Genomic DNA, 21,097 nt, shown 5'->3' on the forward strand with positions numbered 1-21,097 from the left:
GCTTCAGTGCCTGAACTCAATGCTGCAAGTGTCTTTACTTGAGTAGTAAAAATTTCAGGCATTCAATAAAACAGGTTTTTGTTTTTCTATCTGTTGAAATACTCTCTAGGGGGTCATCCACTTGCATATGATCTATTTATAAGAACACATAGAATAATTAGGACAAGGAGTAACAACCTCTCTATATAAACCGTGTACCCTTTTCTCATATTATGCATACAATATTTACATTGCACACCATTAACACAGGTGCAGTAAATATTCTTTTATTTATCTTTATATTTTTTTCTACCAAAAATAGGATTTTAGAATGTGCTTACCTTTGGGATTGCAGCAGCCACTGGTCCAATGTAAGCAATTAGCAGGGGAAGCAGCATAGAAAATAGACTGGAAGAACTAAGAAGTTCTGGAATGTCATCAGCTAGTAAGATAAAAAAAAGGAGCATAATTACATATTTTATTAGAAAAATATAGGATATAAATGCCACGGGCTTACAGGAAAAACAAATGCCTTTACAATTTATATAGTGATGACCGATTATCTAAAAAAAAAAAAACAAGGCTAGAAGGATGGCTCAAACATATTTGGAAAAGCAGATCATCTTCGAATAAGAAAATAAATCAGTCTCCGCTAATCTGAGTTTCAGTGATGTTCTAGGCATGTTGTACAGCTACTCAAAATAAATAAATAAATAAATAAATAGGTGTGTTCTATTCATAATTAACACCACAAATGACTACAGATCTTAAGAAAATTCTCACCATCAACAGCAAGTGCTCTGTGCAGTAGGTCTTTAGCAGCTCTAGTTACAGCATTTACCACCGAAAGGGCCCGGCTGCAGTTTTTGTCTTCTTCATTGGCTTTGCTCAAAAGCTGTGACTGAAGGTCTCCATCATATTCACTTCTACAAAACAAAAATGATTGTAAAAAAACGAAAAATGTTGTGCATTGTGAAATGCAGAAATAATGAAGATGAGAATGATACCCAGAAGGACAGTAACATCACAACCTGTGATTTATTACAAGACCAGTCAGTGGTAAGATATGTACAATTATAACTTCCCCGTTTTCCAGGTACATTTTCCACCTGCTTTTAGTGGGTGCATTGCTTAGCATTACTTTCATTGCCTGTTTAGTCTGACACTGAACAAATACATTTTTAACAAAAATCATCTTATTGGTGACGCAGAAATAAAAATGTAGATGGATACAGCACCCCTCTCCCATTTTATTTAAACTTTAAATTGAAATGTGGGCAAACCGCTAAACACAGATCAAATACCTTCATGGTAGCTGTTTATTACATTTTAGTGCACCCAGTCCTGAAATTTATACATTTGTCAGTCAGCACAGTCAAGTTGGCAAACACTTTTTCCACTGCATCTAAGTAATATAGCCTGGTCACTTCACAACCTCTAGCCTGTGATCCAACAGTAAAGTACAGGCAAAAACACAAGCTGTAAAGACCATCTTTGTTGTCTCTTGCTGCGAGCATGTTGCTAGCACAAACATAGGCAAGACACTTATTTGTCCACAAGTGCCATCTCCTCCTTTCCCAGATACAATGCTCCTGTATATGGATCACAGGAGGGTAAATTCAAGTTATAATCAGCTATTTAAAATATTTTTATTTTGCATTTAATAATTTTATTATAAAACTGCATTGATTTAAATATCTGCCATGGGTAAAGCTTTATTTATGGAACACAGACAGCCACAAGACACTACACAGCACAGCAAAACAAACCTGTAGTACAATACTTGAGGGATTTGTCCTCTGGTTTGGTTTGTACCATTACTGCTCAAACTGCAAGAGCTGAAAGTAAAGGTCACCCCATCAGGGCATTGAACAGTGGTCATTCCACCATCCCCATTTGCCGTGCGGCTTCCATAATTCCTTAAACGTACTGCATACTTTGTGTTCTCCTAGAAAACAGGAAAAAAAAAACATGATCATTTTAAACCAATTCTCATGAAAAACCTGTAAGAAGGTATTCCAAAATCAGAAATACAAAGACAGTAGTATTCCTCTACCACATTCTGTACCCCATTACCATGGACATTTATCAACTATTGTGTGAGTGTATAAACCCCAAATACTTTTGATCCCCACCCCCAACATCTTCCTAAATATAAAAATTTCTAAGAGACTAGTTTTATTACATATTCAAATACAATAATTCTCTGACCCTGAGCTAGCAAACAAATGCTTTATCCAAATCCTAAAGCTACATAACGCACTGTGCTATTTGGGATTCAATGGGCCTGATTTAAGCAAGTGCACATAAGCTCGCTGTGCGTATATAAGCGCCGATATAGAAAGCGTAGTTCCGCAAGTCAGAGTTGAGTGCTAGTACACTCGCCTTCCCTTAGCAGCCGAATTCCTACCTTGATAAATGAGCAATAGGGGTAGAGAATACGCCAATTAGTTTGCATCTGCGAGATCCAGGAGGATCAATGGTGAGATCATAGCAATTAATTAGCGCACGCCTGCTCCCTGTTCTGTGCACATCTACAGTCCATTACAGGTCAATTTGAATCTTTAATGCTTCATCTTCTTTTGGGTAAGTGCTACACTTGTATGTTACATTATACTCAAAACTGATTTATTTATTGTTACATTTGTTGCACGGTTTTGATACTTTTTGGTTTGCTTGCAACACTGCAAACTAATTGAAACCAAACTGCTACTTGAAGCCCCTGGTTGCCTTTGTCCCATTCTCCAAGTCACATATTGGTATTTGAATGTATTAGGTACATATATCTTTTAGGAATAAATTGTACTGGTTTTTATTTTTTTTTTTATTTTAATAGTCTGACATTTGCACTAATGTTGATTTGCTGCCACACAACTCCTCTGTTCATCTGTAGTAGTGTTATAGGTTTGTTCTCATTGTGCTGTGCTGCCTGACCTTAGCCCTATTGTATACAAACACACATCTACTTGCTGTCCAAACAGGTTGTCAATTAGCTGTCCAAACAGGTTGTCAATTAGCTGTCCAAACAGGTTGTCAATTAGCTGTCCAAACAGGTTGTCAATTACAGGTTGTCAATTAGCTGTCCAAACAGGTTGTCAATTAGCTGTCCAAACAGGTTGTCAATTAGCTGTCCAAACAGGTTGTCAATTAGCTGTCCAGCCGAGTTGCATACTAATTCTAGCACACCTGATGGTGATGGAAGGAGGTCCAGGTTGCCAAGCACAACATCAAACCACATTGATTGCCAAGCTCACAAGCAGGGTCAAGCACTCTAACAGATGTTCTGTTGTTGCTCACCTTAATTTTGCTCATTAACCCCCCTAGCAGTAATCCCGCGTGTGACTCGGGGTGGGAAAATAATGCAAAAATCGGTAACCCCGAGTCACACTCGGGGTAACTTTGGGGGTCCCCCTTACCTTAGCCCCACGCTCCAGCGGTGATCGCACGATCCCGCTGTGATGGCGGGGCGCTTCTCCATCAGTGGGCGTGGCCGGGCGGAAAATTTAAAAGCAGATTACCGAGTAATCTGCTTTTAAATACTGCCCGGGTCCCAATCCACTTTGGTAGAGCACCTGCACGCTGACCAACAAGTTTATTAAACTACTATAGATTGCTTTAAGAAATTGTTGCCTGGCAGAAAGGAAAGATGATGGCCCTGAGATGGCGTGACACAAAAGATGTGTCCCTGATGAGTACTGTCCATGATGCCTCCACCGTTCTGGTACACACAAAACGTGGGAAAGAAGTGATGAAGCCACAGTGGTGATTGACTACAACAATACTATGGGAGGTGTGGACAGAGCTGACCAAGCAATGACATTCTACCCAGCGGTGAAACAGCAAAGGAAGTACTACAAGAAGATTTTCATGCATCTAGTTGAGCAGTGCCTATGAAATGCTTATGTTTTGTAGAAAAAAAAAATAGTCAGAGGCCTGTGAATCATTTAGACTTCATTTTGCAAGTTTCCGAATCCATAGTCAAGAACCACCAAACACCATCAGTGGCTATGAATAGACCTGGACGTCGTGCTTCCACCGTTGTCAACCTAGAACGCCTGACCGGTAGTCACTTCGTTGAATACATCCCACCAACTCCGAAAAAGGCAGCACCTAGAAGGATGTGCGTGGTTTGCTGCTCAAAGACCGATGACAGAGGAAGGAAGAAACACAAGGAAACCAGGTTCTACTGTCCTGACTGTGATGTTGGGCATTGTGCAGCACCCTGCTTCAAAATCTACCACACCCAGGATGTCTACTAAAAAAACTAAATATATTTTTCTAAAATCTGCATATAATTTATAATATTATTTATCAATAATATTGCAGCCTTGTTTGGAAAATTTCAGTTAGAAATTTTTGATAATTTTTTTTTTAAATTACATTGGGCTAATATTTCATTATTTTTTATAATAATGATTTATAATTATGTATTATATTATAATTTATGATTATAATATAATAAATAAATATAATTATTATACCCGGGAGTTAATCCTAAGAATTACAGGCCCACAATATAAACAAAAATTTCTATGCAAAAAAAATAGGATCACTTTTTGCATCAAAAAAATGACAGAATTAGAACGCCAGGGGGGGTTAAATACTGGATTTTATGCATTATTTAAGATGTTTACATAAAACAAATTGTACTAGTATCTAAAATGTCCAGGGACAAAATACACTTTGTGCTAAACATGTTTTCTTGCTTTTGCAGCCTTTCAGGATGTTTCTGTGAGTTTGAATGGCGATTTAGACCATGGCCAACTATATAAAGACTTACTCACCTCAGCTTGGTAGTGGAAGCACATGAAGGTGGATTCCTCCTTTACCCAGAAGCAATATCATCCATGAATGTTGCTTGAAACCAAGCCAATGACATCAGAAATCATAGGAAGAAATAGGCAATCTTTTCATTTTGAAGCAGGTTAAGCAATATGCCCAAGAAATCCTCTTTGCCTATTTCTGCCTTTAATTTCTTTTATATGTACACACACACAAACATATATGTATATTATATGTATATGTATACAAGGGGGGATTATAGCCTACAATGTAAAAAATAGATTTCCATGCAAAAAAATGCTTTTTGCATGGAAATATGGAGAGAATTCCCGTCTCCAGCAGAGTTCTCCAGCGTTGATGCCCATGTTCTCCTTCCCTCTGTGTTCGCATCCCTCGGCGATTCCTGATGACGTAGGTGCGTGTGTCCGTTGACGGGTGGCGTGGCGGGACATTCAAATTCCATGTCCCTCATTCTAACATTCACCAATAGCAAACCCCTGCCTTGGGAAGCTAGTTGCACCATTCTAGCCCTCAGTTGCCCACAGGATATATATGCGCAAATGATGACATTTGGGGAACAAAAAAAAATTTGAAGGACAAGGAACAGAAAATGCCAAAGGGTGGCTAACAGTAGCCAAAATTCTAGGCAGGAGCAGGTAGGGTCAGAGCCGAAGGTTTTATACTGGATTCAAGAGGCAGATAAGGTGTCCAGAGTTGGAGGAAGTTTCCAGGTTAGGATTGGAGCCCAGGTCATAAAAAAGGAGCAAAAGTCAGGTGACGTATCTAGTGAAAAATCCATTTGATGTGCAACACAATGCTGTTGGGGTCCAAACTGAAGGTTTGGAGCTGGAGATGATGAAGAAGGATTGCCATCTGGTCACATCACTGGATAGCAAGGGAACAGGTGAGTAAACTCACACTAGACTTTTATTAAATTTGTTGTAGTGCTTTCTTTCAGACTTTATGTTACTTGGCTTATTTGGGTCTCCCTTTTCTTTGTTGAGAACAACCACCTAAAGGGCTACCTAAACTTCTGATGCTCTGGACAGTTTAACTGTTCTGCATTATATCTAAAACTATATTAAAAATGTTTAATGTATTTCAACTTGTTTTTTTATTGTAGTTTACATGATTGTGTTTCAAACTTTTATATATTCAGGATATATACTAGACCCTTGTTTGGACATATTTCGGTAAGTTACAAGTCTTTAACATTAAAAAAAGAAAAAAAATTCATGAAAAACAGTGTATTGTTTTTTGGTACAGAAACCAAGACATCAGTGAAACGCCCAGGAGGTTAAAGGTGGTAATAAAGACATAATATTGAAATGAAACAACATGGCCAAAAACACAATAACATAGCATTTAGAGCAAAATGGACATTGAAACATTCACATTTTAAAAACAAAACCAGCTATTTTGCTAAATGGTAAGCAAGTATAAAATGTGGAAACATAGATTAGTAGAACACAGCAAACAATTTACATAAAAAGAATATAGAAAGGATTCTACATAAAATTCTATATAAAAAAAGATATAGAATTTGGGATTAAAAGTACCATTTCTGGGTTTGCAGATAACACCAAACTATGAAATGGAATGACGTCCATACAGGATGTCTATAATCTACAAGCAGACATGGATGTACTGTTTGATTGGGCAGTCAAGTAGCAAATGACATTTAATATAGATAAATGTAAAGTTATTTGAGAGCTAACATGCATGCTTCATACCATCTAGGGGGAAAATAGTTGGGGGGAGAGGGGTCATAAATGGAAAAAGATCTGGGGATTCTGGTAGATAATAGACTTAATAACAGCATGCAATGCCAAGCTGCAATATCAAAAGCTAGGAAAGTACTTTCTTGTATTAAAAGAGGAATAGACTGCAGAGATCGAGACACAGTCCTGCCCCTGTACAAAGCATTTGTCAGACCACATCTTGAATATGCAGTCCAGTTTTGGACACCAGTTCACAAAAAGGACATTGTGGGATTGGAGAGAGTGCAGAGAAGGGCAACTAAACTAATAAAAGGAATGGAGGAACTCAGCTATGAGGTGAGATTAGCTGAACTGAATCTATTCTCCATTGAGAGAAGACGTTTAAGGGGGGATATGATCACCCTGTATAAATATATAAATGGTCCATATAGAGAACTCTCTTCCCAACTATTCACTTTGAGATCATTACAAAGAACAAGAGGGCACTCTTTGTGTCTGGAGGAAAAGAAGTTTAAGCTTTGGATAAGGAAGGGATTCTTCACTGTAAGGTCTGCGAAAATGTGGATTAGGCTCCCTTAGGAAGCAGTTTCAGCAACCACTATAGATTGTATAAATATATTCAGCCAATTAGTTCGTTCATGGCCACATCCCTCATGCATGTCAATTTGAAGAGTACATAAGAAAAAATTAATTGGACCTTATTGGCCAGGACCAAATTTGTGTTGATTGATACAGTAAAATTTTGACTTTAGTGTATATTCATTAAAAAAAATCAGATTAAAAAACTGTTACATTAAAAATACATGCAGACCAAGGATATTCCTGTAGGGAAACAGGGAACTTGTAGCATGTAGAACCCACTCAATTAGGAGGGTGACAGCAATGCTTTTTCATTAGTGTTTACTTTTTGCCATAAATCCTCTCTTGATTTTGTTTAAAGTGTGTCCACTGTTCAAAAGAGTGTTTCCATCATATATTTAAATAAGCCAAGTACAGCTTTTATCTGCTATTCGTTTTAAGAGAGGACTTCCTTAAATCATCCCAATGCACTTTGGTAGAGCACCTGCACGCTGACCAACAAGTTTATTAAACTACTATAGAGAAAGAAAAAGCTGGATGTTTTTTTTCTAGAAGCACAGAATATAACTGGTAAAGTAAAAATAACAGTGACAGTTGATCCAGAGAACATCCAACTGCCTCACTGAATCAGGAAGGAATTTTTCCCCATGTTGAAGCAAAATTTACCAGGGTTTTTTTTGGCTTCCTCTCCATGGGGTTTATGGGTATATCTGGGATATGTGTATTTCCCCAGCGGTTGAACTTGATAGACTTTTTTCAACCTGACCTACTATGTAACAAGTGTAAAGTGAAAGTAGAAACTACTGAGCCGAGACTTATGTATAGAGGAATAAATACATAAAATTGATCATTTTAAGCTCAATGACTGCCATAAGAAACCTAGTAGATGCAACTGCTGCCACCAAGTATTTTTACTGAGATGGCATTCAAGTGTGTGGACCCAATGGAATCCCAAAACATTTTTTCCCCCCAATATGCAATTGAAACCTGTCTAAATGTGTATATTTGGGTCTAAGAAGGAAAGAGCAAGGGAACTAACTTTCTAGTACTGGCTTACTTTAAGGAAATACAATCAAGGTCTGCTAGGAAAATGCACCTTCTTGAGACACTTTTGCAAGTTAATACAAACACTGCATGGTCACAAATGCCTTGTTTTTCTTTTGTTCCCTACAAAGGAAACAAGTATGCATAGGTGGAAACATTTTGCTGTTGTACTGGATTTGTCGGTCATGTGATTTTTAACAACAAAACATTGCAATAAGAGAAGACAAAAATTATTGAATATTTACCTTTAGAGGCACTGCCTTGTCCAGTCTAATTTCAGCAATATCACTTGGTGAATCATCAGTGGTATAAGTGCCTTTTACAAGCTCTAGTGATGTCCACCTATGAGAGTGGCCTGCATCAGCAGAGTGGTCACTCTGAAAGAAAGGGCCAAAGGTTAGAACACATAACATATTTCTTTTCATCTACATAATAAAAAAAGTCATTGAAAAAAAAAAATGAAAACATTGTTTTTCGGGGCAATAGTGGATTGTTAGGAATAATTTCAGTTAGAGCTTTAAATAAAACTAACATCATCTACCAGAACTTCCAGCTCATACTCATGGATTCCACCTCCTCCATATACACAGAATCCGACAACGACTACCCCAAGTTTGTCAACCGAGAAGCAGATTGCATCAGGAGATCCATTCCCAGTGTTCCAACTTCTACCTTGACTAGTTTTGGTGAAACGATTAGGACTAGACTTTACTGAATGCAAAGAGTTAAGGCCATCAACCTGACAAAAAAAGAAATACAACATAAAGATACCAAAAAGCATTATATGTTCCGGTCATCATATGCAATTTTTATGAGCACTGCATGATAAATACTTAACAAATGTACCTCTGATCCAAGAGCAGATGCTGTCAATTCACTGACAATACTGGCCAGTAGACCGCATGTGTTGGATACCAAGTGTGAAGAAAAGAGTTCATGTTCCCTGCGTAAGCTGTTCCGTACAGGCAGCACAACAATGACCAACATCTTCTCCAGAACCTCCCGAAAGCTTGTCATTCCAGAAACATTCTCTTCACTCTAATAATTCAAAACAGACAGAAATAAAAAAAGCAAAAAAAAAAAATAAAAAGACATTTCATGAGCAAGTGTAGATATATCAAGGATGCAGTTTCTAGACAAAAAAACTATACAAAACATATCAAGACTATTGGAAAAGTAATAGCTGACAGATAAAGAGCTAGAAAACAAACGAAAAATATATAGACCGGTAACACAGATAGAAAAGGCATGATAGGGTGACTCTGAAAACAAAGAGAAAGACAAAGGAACAAATATAGGGATCATGGCTAGAACATGGATAAACCAGCTTAATAGTTATGACTGAAGCTATAATACAAATCCTATCCCAGGCAAAATGACACTAAAGAAGCCAAAGACCTCTGGACACGTTATGGCTAGAAGTTACAATACAATAGGAGCCCCAGTTAATACAGCATTCTTCTAAATCCCATACAAGCAGATTATTTGCATATCTTAAAATTTAGAAAGTGAATTACAGACCTGACTGAGTTTCTCCATTGCTGACACCAGCAGAGGGAAGCGATGAGCCAGTGCAGTGTCATTTTCTGTGCTGACCTGTTTCACCATGGAGCGAAGTATAACTTCACCATCATAAGCAATAGGAAAGATAGAAGTAAGCTTCACAGAAGTGTGACACAGAGCAGACATAACTGCTGCTAGCAGGCGGCTGCTTGAGGTCTTGAAATTTGCTTCCTGAATGTCCTAAAACAGAAACTCAGTTACTGACAATGATATACCTATAGCCAATCATGTTGCACATTACTACTGTTTAGCAGTCTTTTATAAACAATTGCATACTTTATCATGTGTCTACAGGTATGAATGTATGTGTAAAATTTCTGTGTAATAACAAAAGATAATATGATATAGGGGAAACAATTCACTATATTGTAATACTGCAAGAAAACAGATATAACAAATAAAAATCAGTCTATTATTTTTTCTACAGACAGAAGAACAGAACAGGGGGTTTGTTACACAAACATCATTGTACTAGTAATATTGCAATCTACTGAGCAAAGGTCAGAATTTAGCATTTGATTATCCTGTCTTACAGTCATCAAGTACTCAGTGTTTGTGTACAGTGCTATCTAGTGGGGGATTTCCACAGTTCATTATGTCAGGGGTCCCCAACCCCCGGGCGTCGGACAGGTGGGCCGATGCTCCGGCCGAACCCCCCCAGCAGGGTCAGGAGAGTGGGCAGGTTCTGGTATTATGATGTCACCTCGGGGGGAAGTTTCTTCCCCTTTGAGTGACACACGGCTCGCCATGCATGCGCTGTCCGGAGTCCCTGCATTTAGTGGTCTGCAAGCTCCAAAAGGTTGGGGACCACTGCACTATGTGATCCTGCCATAGCACTAAAATATGATCCAGATTCATAGCTGCATTTTATGCTCTACTCAAATAAATCCAATATGTGGCCACTGCCATGAAAGGGCTACCATACTCTTAAGCTATTGCCTGAAAGAAAACCATGCATTTTCTAGGTCTTGACATGCCCAGCTGTCCATTGACTAGAAGTTGTGGGGGGGGGGGGTCGGTCCTGCCCTAAAAATGAACAGCTTATGAGAAAGCAGGCCTAATACCAACCTAAACAACTGATAACCAGCTTACCAGTGACATCAGTTCGCTACGTACTTAACCTGATATCTAAACTGACCACAAATAGCAGTGATATCAAGGGCTTAGGAAATTAGTTGTTTACAAGAAAAGAAACAAAAATGACACAGGGATTTTTGTGAATTCCACATAGCTAACCCTAATAATATGATATTGAACAATATAAATAACTTCTTGCACATCTAAACATATATGGAAGCAAAATGACTACTATATCATACTACATCTAAGAACATGCAGAATCCTGCATTTGGAAAAGATCTAGACATGTCTTAAAAAAAAAAAAAAATCTCAAAATTACCTGATCCAAACAGTTGAGCAAGTCACACAAACATGCCCACTGAAGTGCAGGAGTGGGATAAAAGGAGTGGAAACAAGCTGTAAATGTGTTATGACACTCTTGCAGAACAGCTTCTAATAAACTTAATGGTTGACTGAGATATCCTTGGGGGTCATTATCCAATTTAGTCATGCAGTTGTCCACACCTTCAGAAAGGATTTTTCTTAGCAGTGTCCTGGTTTTGCCAATGCACTCGGCTAGTTTTGTTGTTTCATCTACAACAGCCTTAGTAGAAGCTAAATTAGAAGAGAACAATATAAAGATTTAAAAAAAAAAAAAAGTTTGCCAAAATGTATACAGAAACACAAAGCAACCATCAAGCTAAATATTTAGAACACATTAAGGCTACATACCAAAAGATACCAATCTTTATTTATAGAACATGTTAGGTTGCAACAGAACTCACACGGTAACCTGAACAAAATGCAATTTGTAGGACAAGTACAAAAGTACTTGACCACTGGTTTTCTCACACATGCAATTAAAAAAACTTTTAAAAATGGTATTATTTACAAGCTACAATGACAACAAAAAAAAGTTATATGAAAAAGCAGTACCTGCTATAGGGTAGATTTCACATGTGTAGACTCTTAACAAACGCAAACAGCAGGTACCCACAAAACGTAGTCTTTCCAAATCTAGAAGGGTCGCTGTGTACTGGAAACCTTTCAGTCCTCTGAGCTCTTCCACCCCAAGAACCAGAGTGGTCCAACTCCAGTGCAAAATGCTCAGTAAGGATTCAAAACATTCCTTGAGAAAGGCAACAGTTACAAGAATTAACAAAGGTAGCACAAAATACATGGAAAATAAACTCTTCCTAGTGTATTGTGGCAATTACGTAGGGCAGATTCTGAACAGAGAGCAAAATATAGCTATATTTCTTGGGGTTATAAATATTACGGTATTTATAGACCATTTATAAAATGTGGGTTGTGGTGTGGACAGATCAAATCTTTTGCTCTTGTAGTAATCAACTTTTTATGTTGATGGATTCCAGGACATTATAAGTAAACTTATAGTAAAGAGGCTAAGGATTTGCAAAGCTAGCTCAATTTTCCAGACAGTAAATTTGAATTCACACAGCTCTCTCAAGGTTAAGACAAAAACACAAGCTTTCTCGCAGTTTATATGAACAATTTTTTTCCCTCTTATGGCCAGATGGATTTGTTGAAGAATTATAGAACAGCTTTAAATAAATGCTGCTTTCTATAATATTATTGGTTAAGGTCCTGGAATAAGCAGTAGCGATGGGTGCATTGAGCACTCCAAAAGTGGAAGAAATCGGGTCAGGGCCTACAACCTATGCTGCTGAGGTAGCTCAGAACTCATGAAGGGCATGCAATTGTTTGCTAGGGGACCTTGCCCAAGCCATGATATAGGGTACCTACCACTGAAACAGATCTGGCAAATGATCTTTTCAAGATATGAACTGGTTCACTGACTTGCTGCTTTCCTTTAGTCGCACTTCCATCACTTGTAGGCAATCTGTACAAATAATTTACACAAATTCATTCCTTGTGATAATACACACTTTACAAATCAAAAAACTTTAAAACTGTAAACCTTACTCGTTAAGAGTACAAGTGATTATTTTACCTATACAGTAGCTGTGGTATTTGACCTGCATTGACGTCAGTGCCATTATTTGACTTCTTTGAGCTTTTAAACTGAAAAACAATGCTGAAAGGAAAAAATGCATCTGGTAAGTGAAAAGCGACACAAAGCATACATTAAAAAGACCCTTCTAATTTATTAAGAAACAAGTATCCTTTCTGAAAACTACTTAGTTATAATACGTGAAGGAAAAGTCACAAAATGTTTTTTATTCTACCATATGTTTGTAACTTGGAACTATATGGAAAGATTTCCCATCAATTCCTATCCTGGAAACACAGCTGAAGTAAAAACACTCAAATAAGGCAATATAACTATTGCTGAAACAAAATACAGTGGTACCTCAGTTTATGACCCTATCTTGTTATAAAATTTTCGGGTTACAGAAAAAAAAAAATTTGGATTAAATTTTGTTTCTGAAACCGATAAGAACTCCTGGATAGGGATACGCCAGTTTCATAAGTTTAAACTTCGCACTGGTATTCATAGTGTTGTGAGACATGGTGAGTCTGCTAGCTCGGACAAAGCAGCAGCGGAACGATACGTTAAGAAATTCAAAAACTTTGTGGACAGTGAGGGGTATGTACTGCAACAAGTTTTTAGATGTGATGAGATCGGCCTCTTCTGGAAGAAGATACCGAAAAGAACCTACATCACGAAAGAAAAGGATTTACCTGGAAACAAGCCTATGAAAGACAGGCTAACTCTTGTGTTGTACTGTAACACAAGTTGGGAATGTAAAAATAAGCCCTTGCTTGTGTAAAATGCTGAAAATCCAAGGGTTTTTAAAAAGTATAAAGTGCAAAAGCAAATGTTGACCATTATGTGGAGGGCTAACAGCAGAGCCTTGAGGTTGAATGCAGAGTGGGTAAATGAGGTTGTAGGCCCATCAATAAAAAAATATTTATTGGAGCCAGGGTTACCACTCGGCTGTGCTTCTCCTCGATAATGCTCCTGCTCACCAACCAGGTTTGGAGGAATAGTTGTTGGGAGGAATTCACCTTCATAAAAGTCAAGTTTCTTTCAACACCACTCCTCTCATCCAGCCCATGGATCAGCAAGTCATTGCTAATTTCAAGAAACTCTACACAAAGCCTCTTTTCCAATGGTGCTTCAAAGTCACTTCAGACAAAAGAGTTTTGGAAAGACCATTTTAATATTTTTAGCTGTATCAAGCTCATTGATAAGGCCTGGAATGGAGTGTCTCAGAGGACACTGAACTTTGTTTTGAGAAATCTGTGGCCTGATTGTGTTCCAGGACAGGACTTTAAGGGGTCTGAAAATGAACCTGATGCTTGTCGAGGACATTGTGTCTCTGGGCAAGTCCTTGGCTTGGAGGTGGGTGATTCTGACGTGGAGAAGCTGGTGGAGGAACACAAAGACAAACTGACGACCAAAGAACTGCAGGACCTACAGCAAGAACAGCAGAAGCATGCAGTTGAGGAACTTGATTCAGGGGAGGAGAAGCCAAGAAAGGATGCCCCTTCTTCAATAATTTGAAAAATTTGTGGAGCTTGGGAGGAAGTGCAATATTTTGTGGGAAAAAAAAAAAAACATCCCAATAAAGCAGTAGAGATCCATGCCATAAACATTTTTACCGATAATGTGATGTCTCACTACAGGACAATTTTAAAGAAAAGAAGCAAATTTCGAGTGAGACAGGGTTTAAGTGAGCCAAAGGTCTAAGTCTAAGTGGTATGGCATTAAAATGTTCAAGACAAGATGCCTGTCCAGGAAAACTTCCCAGAAGTTCTCATGGAAGAGGACTCCAAACACTAACCCTTCTCCTCCTCCCCACCTACTTCACTGCCTTCCATTAGCCAAAAAGAGTCCTCATTAAAGGTAAAGTTTTTCTTGATTTCTCTATGTAACAATATTTTCTATATGTGAAATAGTACAGTAAAATAAATGTTTTAAAATAAATGTTTTTTGGGGGGGTTTAAGAACAGATTATTTCTATTTCTTATGGGAAAATGTGATTCCAGTTATAAAATTGTTTATAAAAATGTTTTTTTTGAACCAATTAATTCCGTAAACCGAGGCACCACTGTAACTGTTTTGATGACAGCCTAAAAATGGCAATTAGAATGAACCGGAGCGTTAACACTTTCACATTCAATACAAATTTAAAGAGAATAAAAAGAAAAAAAACATTTTATATTTTTAGAAAAAGGAACTGTGACACAAATTTAAAATGCACAATACATATTAAACATACTGTAGATGCACAGAATACATGTCTGAAAATGTGTTCCCAGGATGCTTCCCCTGCTGGTTCACTACTATGCAATATGTCATTTACTTTGAAATGTTTTGGGTCATCAGTCACCCCCCTAATACAAAGACGTGTTTTGGGTCCTAAACACCATATTAGCTTCTCTTTTTTTACCCAAGTAAAATTTTGGTATATATCACTTTAACCAGTAATTTCAACATCTCATTATTGTAAAACTCTAGCTTTTACATCAGACTGGCTTTGTTCTAGGCTTTATATTTTTATACCATATTATTAGCTTATAAAATAATTATGTTTACTCTATTTAGGCTGGGTCTACACGGACGGTTTTAAAAACACATGTAAACGTTCCTACCATGTTTACATGCGTTTTTATGCACTTTTACAAGCATTTTTAAAACTCGTCTTTAAACCGCTAAAAAACTTTTATAGACGCCTATGACCTGTTTTACTGCGAATTGTCACAATTTTACATAAGTGAAAAATGAAAGTTTTACTTTTACAGGTACAGGGGTACATAAAACCCCTTACTTATTCCCTGAAAAGGTTAAAAATATAAGTAAAAAATAAGACTAGGCTTTAATGTTAAAATATTTTATTAAATGTGTGTGTTTTGTGTAACTAAACTTTTTTTTTTTTCTTACAGGTTATCCCACAATGACAGGATGATTCCCACAGCTGCATTCATGACATTAGCACAGCCGTGGGACTCCTCCTGACAGTGAGGGATCCCTGGGCACTAGGGGTTGAATGAGGACAAGGCTCCCCATTCTCCTCTAGTGCTTTGTCAATGGCTGAGAGAAGGGAAACCTGAGAAAAAGAAAACCCTGATGACAGCTCAAGCATCATCAGGATTTCCCTTTCCTGAGCCAATCAGGGAGCAAAGCAATCAAAGGAGCTTGGCTATGTTGACAGCCCTGCTCTCCTGATTACTCCCACAGCCCTAGCGGAACTGTAGTATTTGTTCTTGGATACAGAACACATGTCCACAGCTCCTCCAGGGCTGCGGGAGTAGTCGGGAGAGTGGAGCTGTGAGCATAGCAGAACTCCGCTGATTTCTCCACTCCCTGAATGGCTGAGAAAAGGGAAATCCTGATGACGCTTGAGCCAATCACAAAGTTTAGTTACACAATACGTACACATTCAATAAAATACTTTAACATAAAAGTCTTATTTTTTACACATTTTAAACCTTTCAGGGAATGAGTGGGGGGTTTTATGTACCCCTGTACTCATTCCCCAGGGTGGGGTGGTGGAGATCTGGGAGTTTCCTTATTAAAGGGGGCTTTCAGATTCTAAAGTTCTGCTAAAAACGCTTATAACAGCCCCCATAAGCTTTTTTTTTTTTTCACAAAAAGCTTAAAACGTTCGTAAAAGCCTCCAATTGACTTCAATGTTGCAAGCAACGTTTACGATAAGGCTCATAAACGTGCCTGAAGGAAACGTCCTGGTGTAGATTAGCCCATTGGAATGCATAGGAATTTCAAACATGGCTTTTAAAGCCTTAGGTTAAACACTGGGGAAAACAATAGCAGTTAGGAAGAAGTGCGAACATTACAGGGAATGTTTAAAATAGTACAGTTCTCCCCAGTTAAATATTAACAATAACAGATACATTATAAATTAAAACATTATAAAAATTAAAATAAATGTTGCTTTCTACAATATAAAAGGCCACTTGCAGAAAGGTGGAGGGGCTTGGTTCAGGGACAGGCAGTAGAGATAGGTGCTTTGGGCACTCTATTAAAATTGAGAGAAGATGGGTTAGGGCCTACAACCTATGCTGCTGCGTTAGTTTAGAGCTTATGAAGGGCATGCACCTGATTGCTAAAAAAACATCAGGTAAAAGCAGACAATCAGTAGTATCAAAGCTGGATAATGTGGTGGGAAAAATTCTGAATTGCGGACAGAATACGACTATTGGTCATTACATAAGCTATTCTATTGTTATAGAATCATAATATTACTCAATTCAGTATATAATAAGAATTATTTTTAGTATGAGACTTTTAAAACTGCTACACTTTATTTATTAACCTGCCTGATTGAGAATTCCTTATAGAAAGGGTCAGAAGATGTTGCATCTGCAAAAATCCTTACCTGCTTGATCACTACGATTAAGAACTCCCCTTTATTATTAACACTTGCTTTTAAATATTTAGGCTGTTACTGATGCATCCTACTCAGCATACTTAATGAATTAAAAAGTTGTAAAGCTATTTATTAGCTATGACAGCCAAGCAACAGCTATTTTTCAGAAAGATTACTAACCGCACACTATTTCTACAAAATGCAGCTCTGACTATCTAGCTGTAATCTCATCTATTTATGACTGTTATTATAGATCCAGACACCTTACAATACAGTATAATGTTTAGCTGTGTTACGATTTGGTGCAGAGGACAAGGATCAAAGGAAGATTTGAAACATTACCCATCATCTGTTGTTATTGAAGCCTGTCCATGAGATCCACAGTCACTGCTAGGACCAGACACACGAGCCCATGCCACATACCACCAGCCAGCCTGAAGAAGTACAGGCTCATCAAACATCATTGCATATTTTTCTCTAGGGCACAAAACGAAATCAACCGTCAAACAGTCTGTGATTTGTTAATTAGCTTTGACATGCATTCTTAATCAGTGTTACACTACAAGCTGATAAAGAATAAGCAGCTGGTCACAAGAGATAAAACTTCCAATCATCTATGCAAATGGCTCATAAACAGACTCAGGCTCAAACACAAATACTATTATTTGTTAACATGCAAAAAACTGTTCCTTAGTGTAAATACGTACATATCTAACACCTTTATTTTTATTTTTTTTACATGCACTGCTGCTTTTGTCTTGGAGGTATAATTTAGAGTGTAGATTAAGGGCTAATTTAAAACATCATAAGGCATAAAAATGCAACCTAGATTGTGTAAAGGCTGACTGCTCTATCATTTCAATGCGGTTACATATTATGATCCCTCAAAAATGTCTGCGCTATCCCGAAAGCTACGAATTTAATATAAAGTGCTAACAGGCAGGCTTTGTCCAATTAATTGTGTTTACACTGACCTGCAAATACTAAGTGCAGTGTATGGCATTCTCTAACATATAGCATTCCTAAAAATACATCTGCACCAAGAGGAAGAAACTCTCTGCACATATACTGGAGTTACCTTGTCCCAGCCCAGACAACGAGGAGACCAAATCTAAAAACTGGACCAGTTGAATATGTTGAGTAGTAAAAGGGGATTGCAAGGACAGGAGGGATCCCTGTGTTAGGTAAGAGTTTTAAGCTACAAATTTGCAGGAAAGTGGAAATCTATCAACAGGAAAACACCTGTCCAGAGCTGACCTGGCCGAGGAAAGTGCAGACTTTGGTAATGACTGTTTCTTAACCCTTTAAGTCCAGTTATCTTAAAAATGTTATCAATATATTATATGGACTACTAGGTGGATTACCTAAAATTACTTTTTAACCTAATCTTTTCAAAAATATAATCACCTGGCTGCACAATCATATGCAAGAACATCAGTCTCAGCAAGAAGGTCTCCATCGGTTTCATGATCACCTCCATCAGACCCTAGTTCAAACAACTAAGGAAAAGGAAACACAAAAAAACCCAAAAAATTACAGGAAATGTAACTCTGGGATACAGCAATAGAAATAAAAAACAAAAAAAAACACACGCATGCAAACTTCATTTCAGTATCACCTTAATTTTGGCAGTGTACTCCCCTCTTCCACCAAAGAGACCCAATCCTCCTAGTAGGAGGTCTGCATCAGCACAAAACCGAATAGCTTCCACTGAATGTGCCGAATACCCCCAACCACCTCCATGGCCTTAATAAATGACAAACAAGATATTTGTTTTAAAATACAAGTTGGACACAGTCTTTGGAACATTTTCTTTCTGCAAGTACAGACATAGTAGTCATACTCTCAAATCGGTTCACAACGCTGTAATCCTCCTTAGAATAAACTTTCAACACAGACTGAGTTTCCTCTTCAGTACTTGAGACTCCCATTTTTAAGTCCTGCATTGTAGCCAGAGTGTCAAGACAGCCTAAAATTGGAAACCGTATATAGAAGTATTAAAAAAGAAAAAGAAAAATTGAAAAAAAAAATTAAAACGTTTAAATACATGAAAGGAAACAGCTTGAAGTACACAACCCCCCTACAGTGTTCTCCCCAGCCTCTTTAAGCCGAGCGCACCACCAGACACTTTTAAATAATCACCCAAAAACAACTGGGTGTTTAATGAAAAGTTGGGTCACAATAGAGAGGCACTGGACAGTTTGGGCATATTACAAGTACAATGGAAAAATGGGTCATACTAAGGGGGTGGGTATTTTAAAGTTGTAACAAACAATGGGGGTGGTAGAAAACTGACAAAATTATAGTTTTATTTTTTTGTTTTAGAAAAAAAAATGTAAACCCCATGGTCTTGAATAGCTTGTAAAATACCTTAACCACAGTAAATGAGAATTATTTGTTTTTGTTGTTTTCTGTATGACTATCAGTGTCTCAAATCATTGTGGAGAATCTATTTTACTCCTCTTTTCTTTAAACATTACTTCAGTTCATTAAAGTTTGCATGAATTATTGGACAGCTTACTTAAGGTCCCATCACAGTATTTCAAGCGGGTTGAGGCCTGGACTTTGACTAGCCAGTTGCAACCATGATTCTTTTCTTTTTCAGCCATTCAGTTATAAGTTTGCTAGTATGCTTGTAATTATTGTTCTGTTGCAGGGCGTAAGTTTTTGCAGGCGCACAAACAAACAAAGAAGTTCATGACTGACTCAATGGCCCTGATTTATTTAAGCTCTCCAAGGCTGGAGAGAATACACTGTCCTCAGTGAAGCTGGGTGATCCAGCAAATGTGAAATTGATTTCATAAAACTCATTAGCTATTTGTTATTAAATGTTTTCAATTCTGGACCAGATTCATTTCAGGTATACTGGATCACCAAGCTTCAGTGATGAAAAAGAGTATTCTCACCAGCCTTGGAGAACTTTAATAAATCAAAGCCACAGACTGCAAGTGCCCAGGTCCCATAGCTACAAAACAAGCCCAAATCATCACTACTCCAACAACATCAAGTAAGTATGAGGTGTTTGTTTTTGGCTAAACATAGTGCAGTACATAATAGCTTAACATTTCCAATTTGGTCTAAACGACATTATTCCAGAAGCCTTTGGGCTTGCTCAGGTACAACTTTGCAAACCTAAGTCATAGTGCATATTTGTAGAATTCTAGCCGTTTCTCTAAAATTTTTGCCAAAGTCTTTGCTCCCTAGAATTGTGTTATCATATACCTAAATGTTGAAGACCAGCAAACTGTCAAAACTTCAGCTTTTATAGAGGTGGTCAAATTAAGGCCTGATATGCCAAACTTCAGCAGGGAAAGAGGGTACTCTTTCTTTTTCACATTTGTATATTTTACCCCCTCTGTTCACCATCCAACCAAACTAGGGCTGAATTCTACTATTGCTTGATAAACACATAGCGGCCACCATTCTCACAATGCTAGCAGAGGTTTCAGGGTGGGACACCTTTAATTGTTGTGGGCTGTCTTCAACACTGAGCCACATATCAGTCATAGTAATGTTAAACATCAAACACTGTCAAAAATATTTGCTTGTAACAAGGATAAACAAAAACTTACCCAGTATATGCAAAGCTGCATGTGATCGAGTAGTTACGGCTTTCTGGCCTGTTGGGAGGGCCAGTTCTGGACTAAGTATGCTACACCTTAGCTGCATATCTGGGGCTGATGGTAGCCTTGAGTCAGCTATGACAGCATTATAACACCACAGCTCTCTTGTGTTGGCTTGAAATCTAGAACATAACACAGATAACTGAGTATAATGGCCTATACAACAGCACACAAAACAATTCTGTAAATGAAAACATTCGAATTAGACCTAAAGACAGAAAAGTGGAATTTAAACTATTAAGGGTTGAAGGGCATCATTCAGCAGCATACCTCAATGTACAAAACAAAAAATGTAGCACACTGAGGTGCATATACATTGCCCAATACTGTAACAGTAAACTGTGGTGCCATTTTAAACACATTACTCTATTGTACAAGTGTGAACAGATGCTAAATGATGGGTACATGTTTAAAAGCAAAATCATGG

At 37.8% G+C, this 21,097-nt stretch overlaps 1 protein-coding gene across 1 annotated transcript in view; it reads right to left on the reverse strand.

The window, feature by feature from the left end:
* The window catches only part of MYCBP2 (MYC binding protein 2), a 138,813-nt gene that overhangs the window by 55,713 nt on the left and 62,003 nt on the right, over nucleotides 1-21,097 (reverse strand). The window contains exons 22-37 of the mRNA XM_072400450.1: nucleotides 20,620-20,792; nucleotides 18,891-19,016; nucleotides 18,666-18,793; nucleotides 18,455-18,546; nucleotides 17,390-17,524; nucleotides 12,703-12,786; nucleotides 12,495-12,591; nucleotides 11,664-11,856; nucleotides 11,068-11,342; nucleotides 9,627-9,848; nucleotides 8,952-9,143; nucleotides 8,638-8,844; nucleotides 8,351-8,482; nucleotides 1,749-1,927; nucleotides 763-905; nucleotides 321-421 (exon numbers count right to left, since the gene is read on the reverse strand). Of these exons, the coding sequence (XP_072256551.1) occupies nucleotides 321-421; nucleotides 763-905; nucleotides 1,749-1,927; nucleotides 8,351-8,482; nucleotides 8,638-8,844; nucleotides 8,952-9,143; nucleotides 9,627-9,848; nucleotides 11,068-11,342; nucleotides 11,664-11,856; nucleotides 12,495-12,591; nucleotides 12,703-12,786; nucleotides 17,390-17,524; nucleotides 18,455-18,546; nucleotides 18,666-18,793; nucleotides 18,891-19,016; nucleotides 20,620-20,792 (2,479 nt within the window). The remainder of the gene's footprint in view (nucleotides 1-320; nucleotides 422-762; nucleotides 906-1,748; nucleotides 1,928-8,350; nucleotides 8,483-8,637; nucleotides 8,845-8,951; nucleotides 9,144-9,626; nucleotides 9,849-11,067; nucleotides 11,343-11,663; nucleotides 11,857-12,494; nucleotides 12,592-12,702; nucleotides 12,787-17,389; nucleotides 17,525-18,454; nucleotides 18,547-18,665; nucleotides 18,794-18,890; nucleotides 19,017-20,619; nucleotides 20,793-21,097) is intronic.

The sequence above is a fragment of the Pyxicephalus adspersus genome, chromosome 1, assembly GCF_032062135.1.
Source record: "Pyxicephalus adspersus chromosome 1, UCB_Pads_2.0, whole genome shotgun sequence".
Classification (NCBI taxonomy): domain Eukaryota; kingdom Metazoa; phylum Chordata; class Amphibia; order Anura; family Pyxicephalidae; genus Pyxicephalus; species Pyxicephalus adspersus.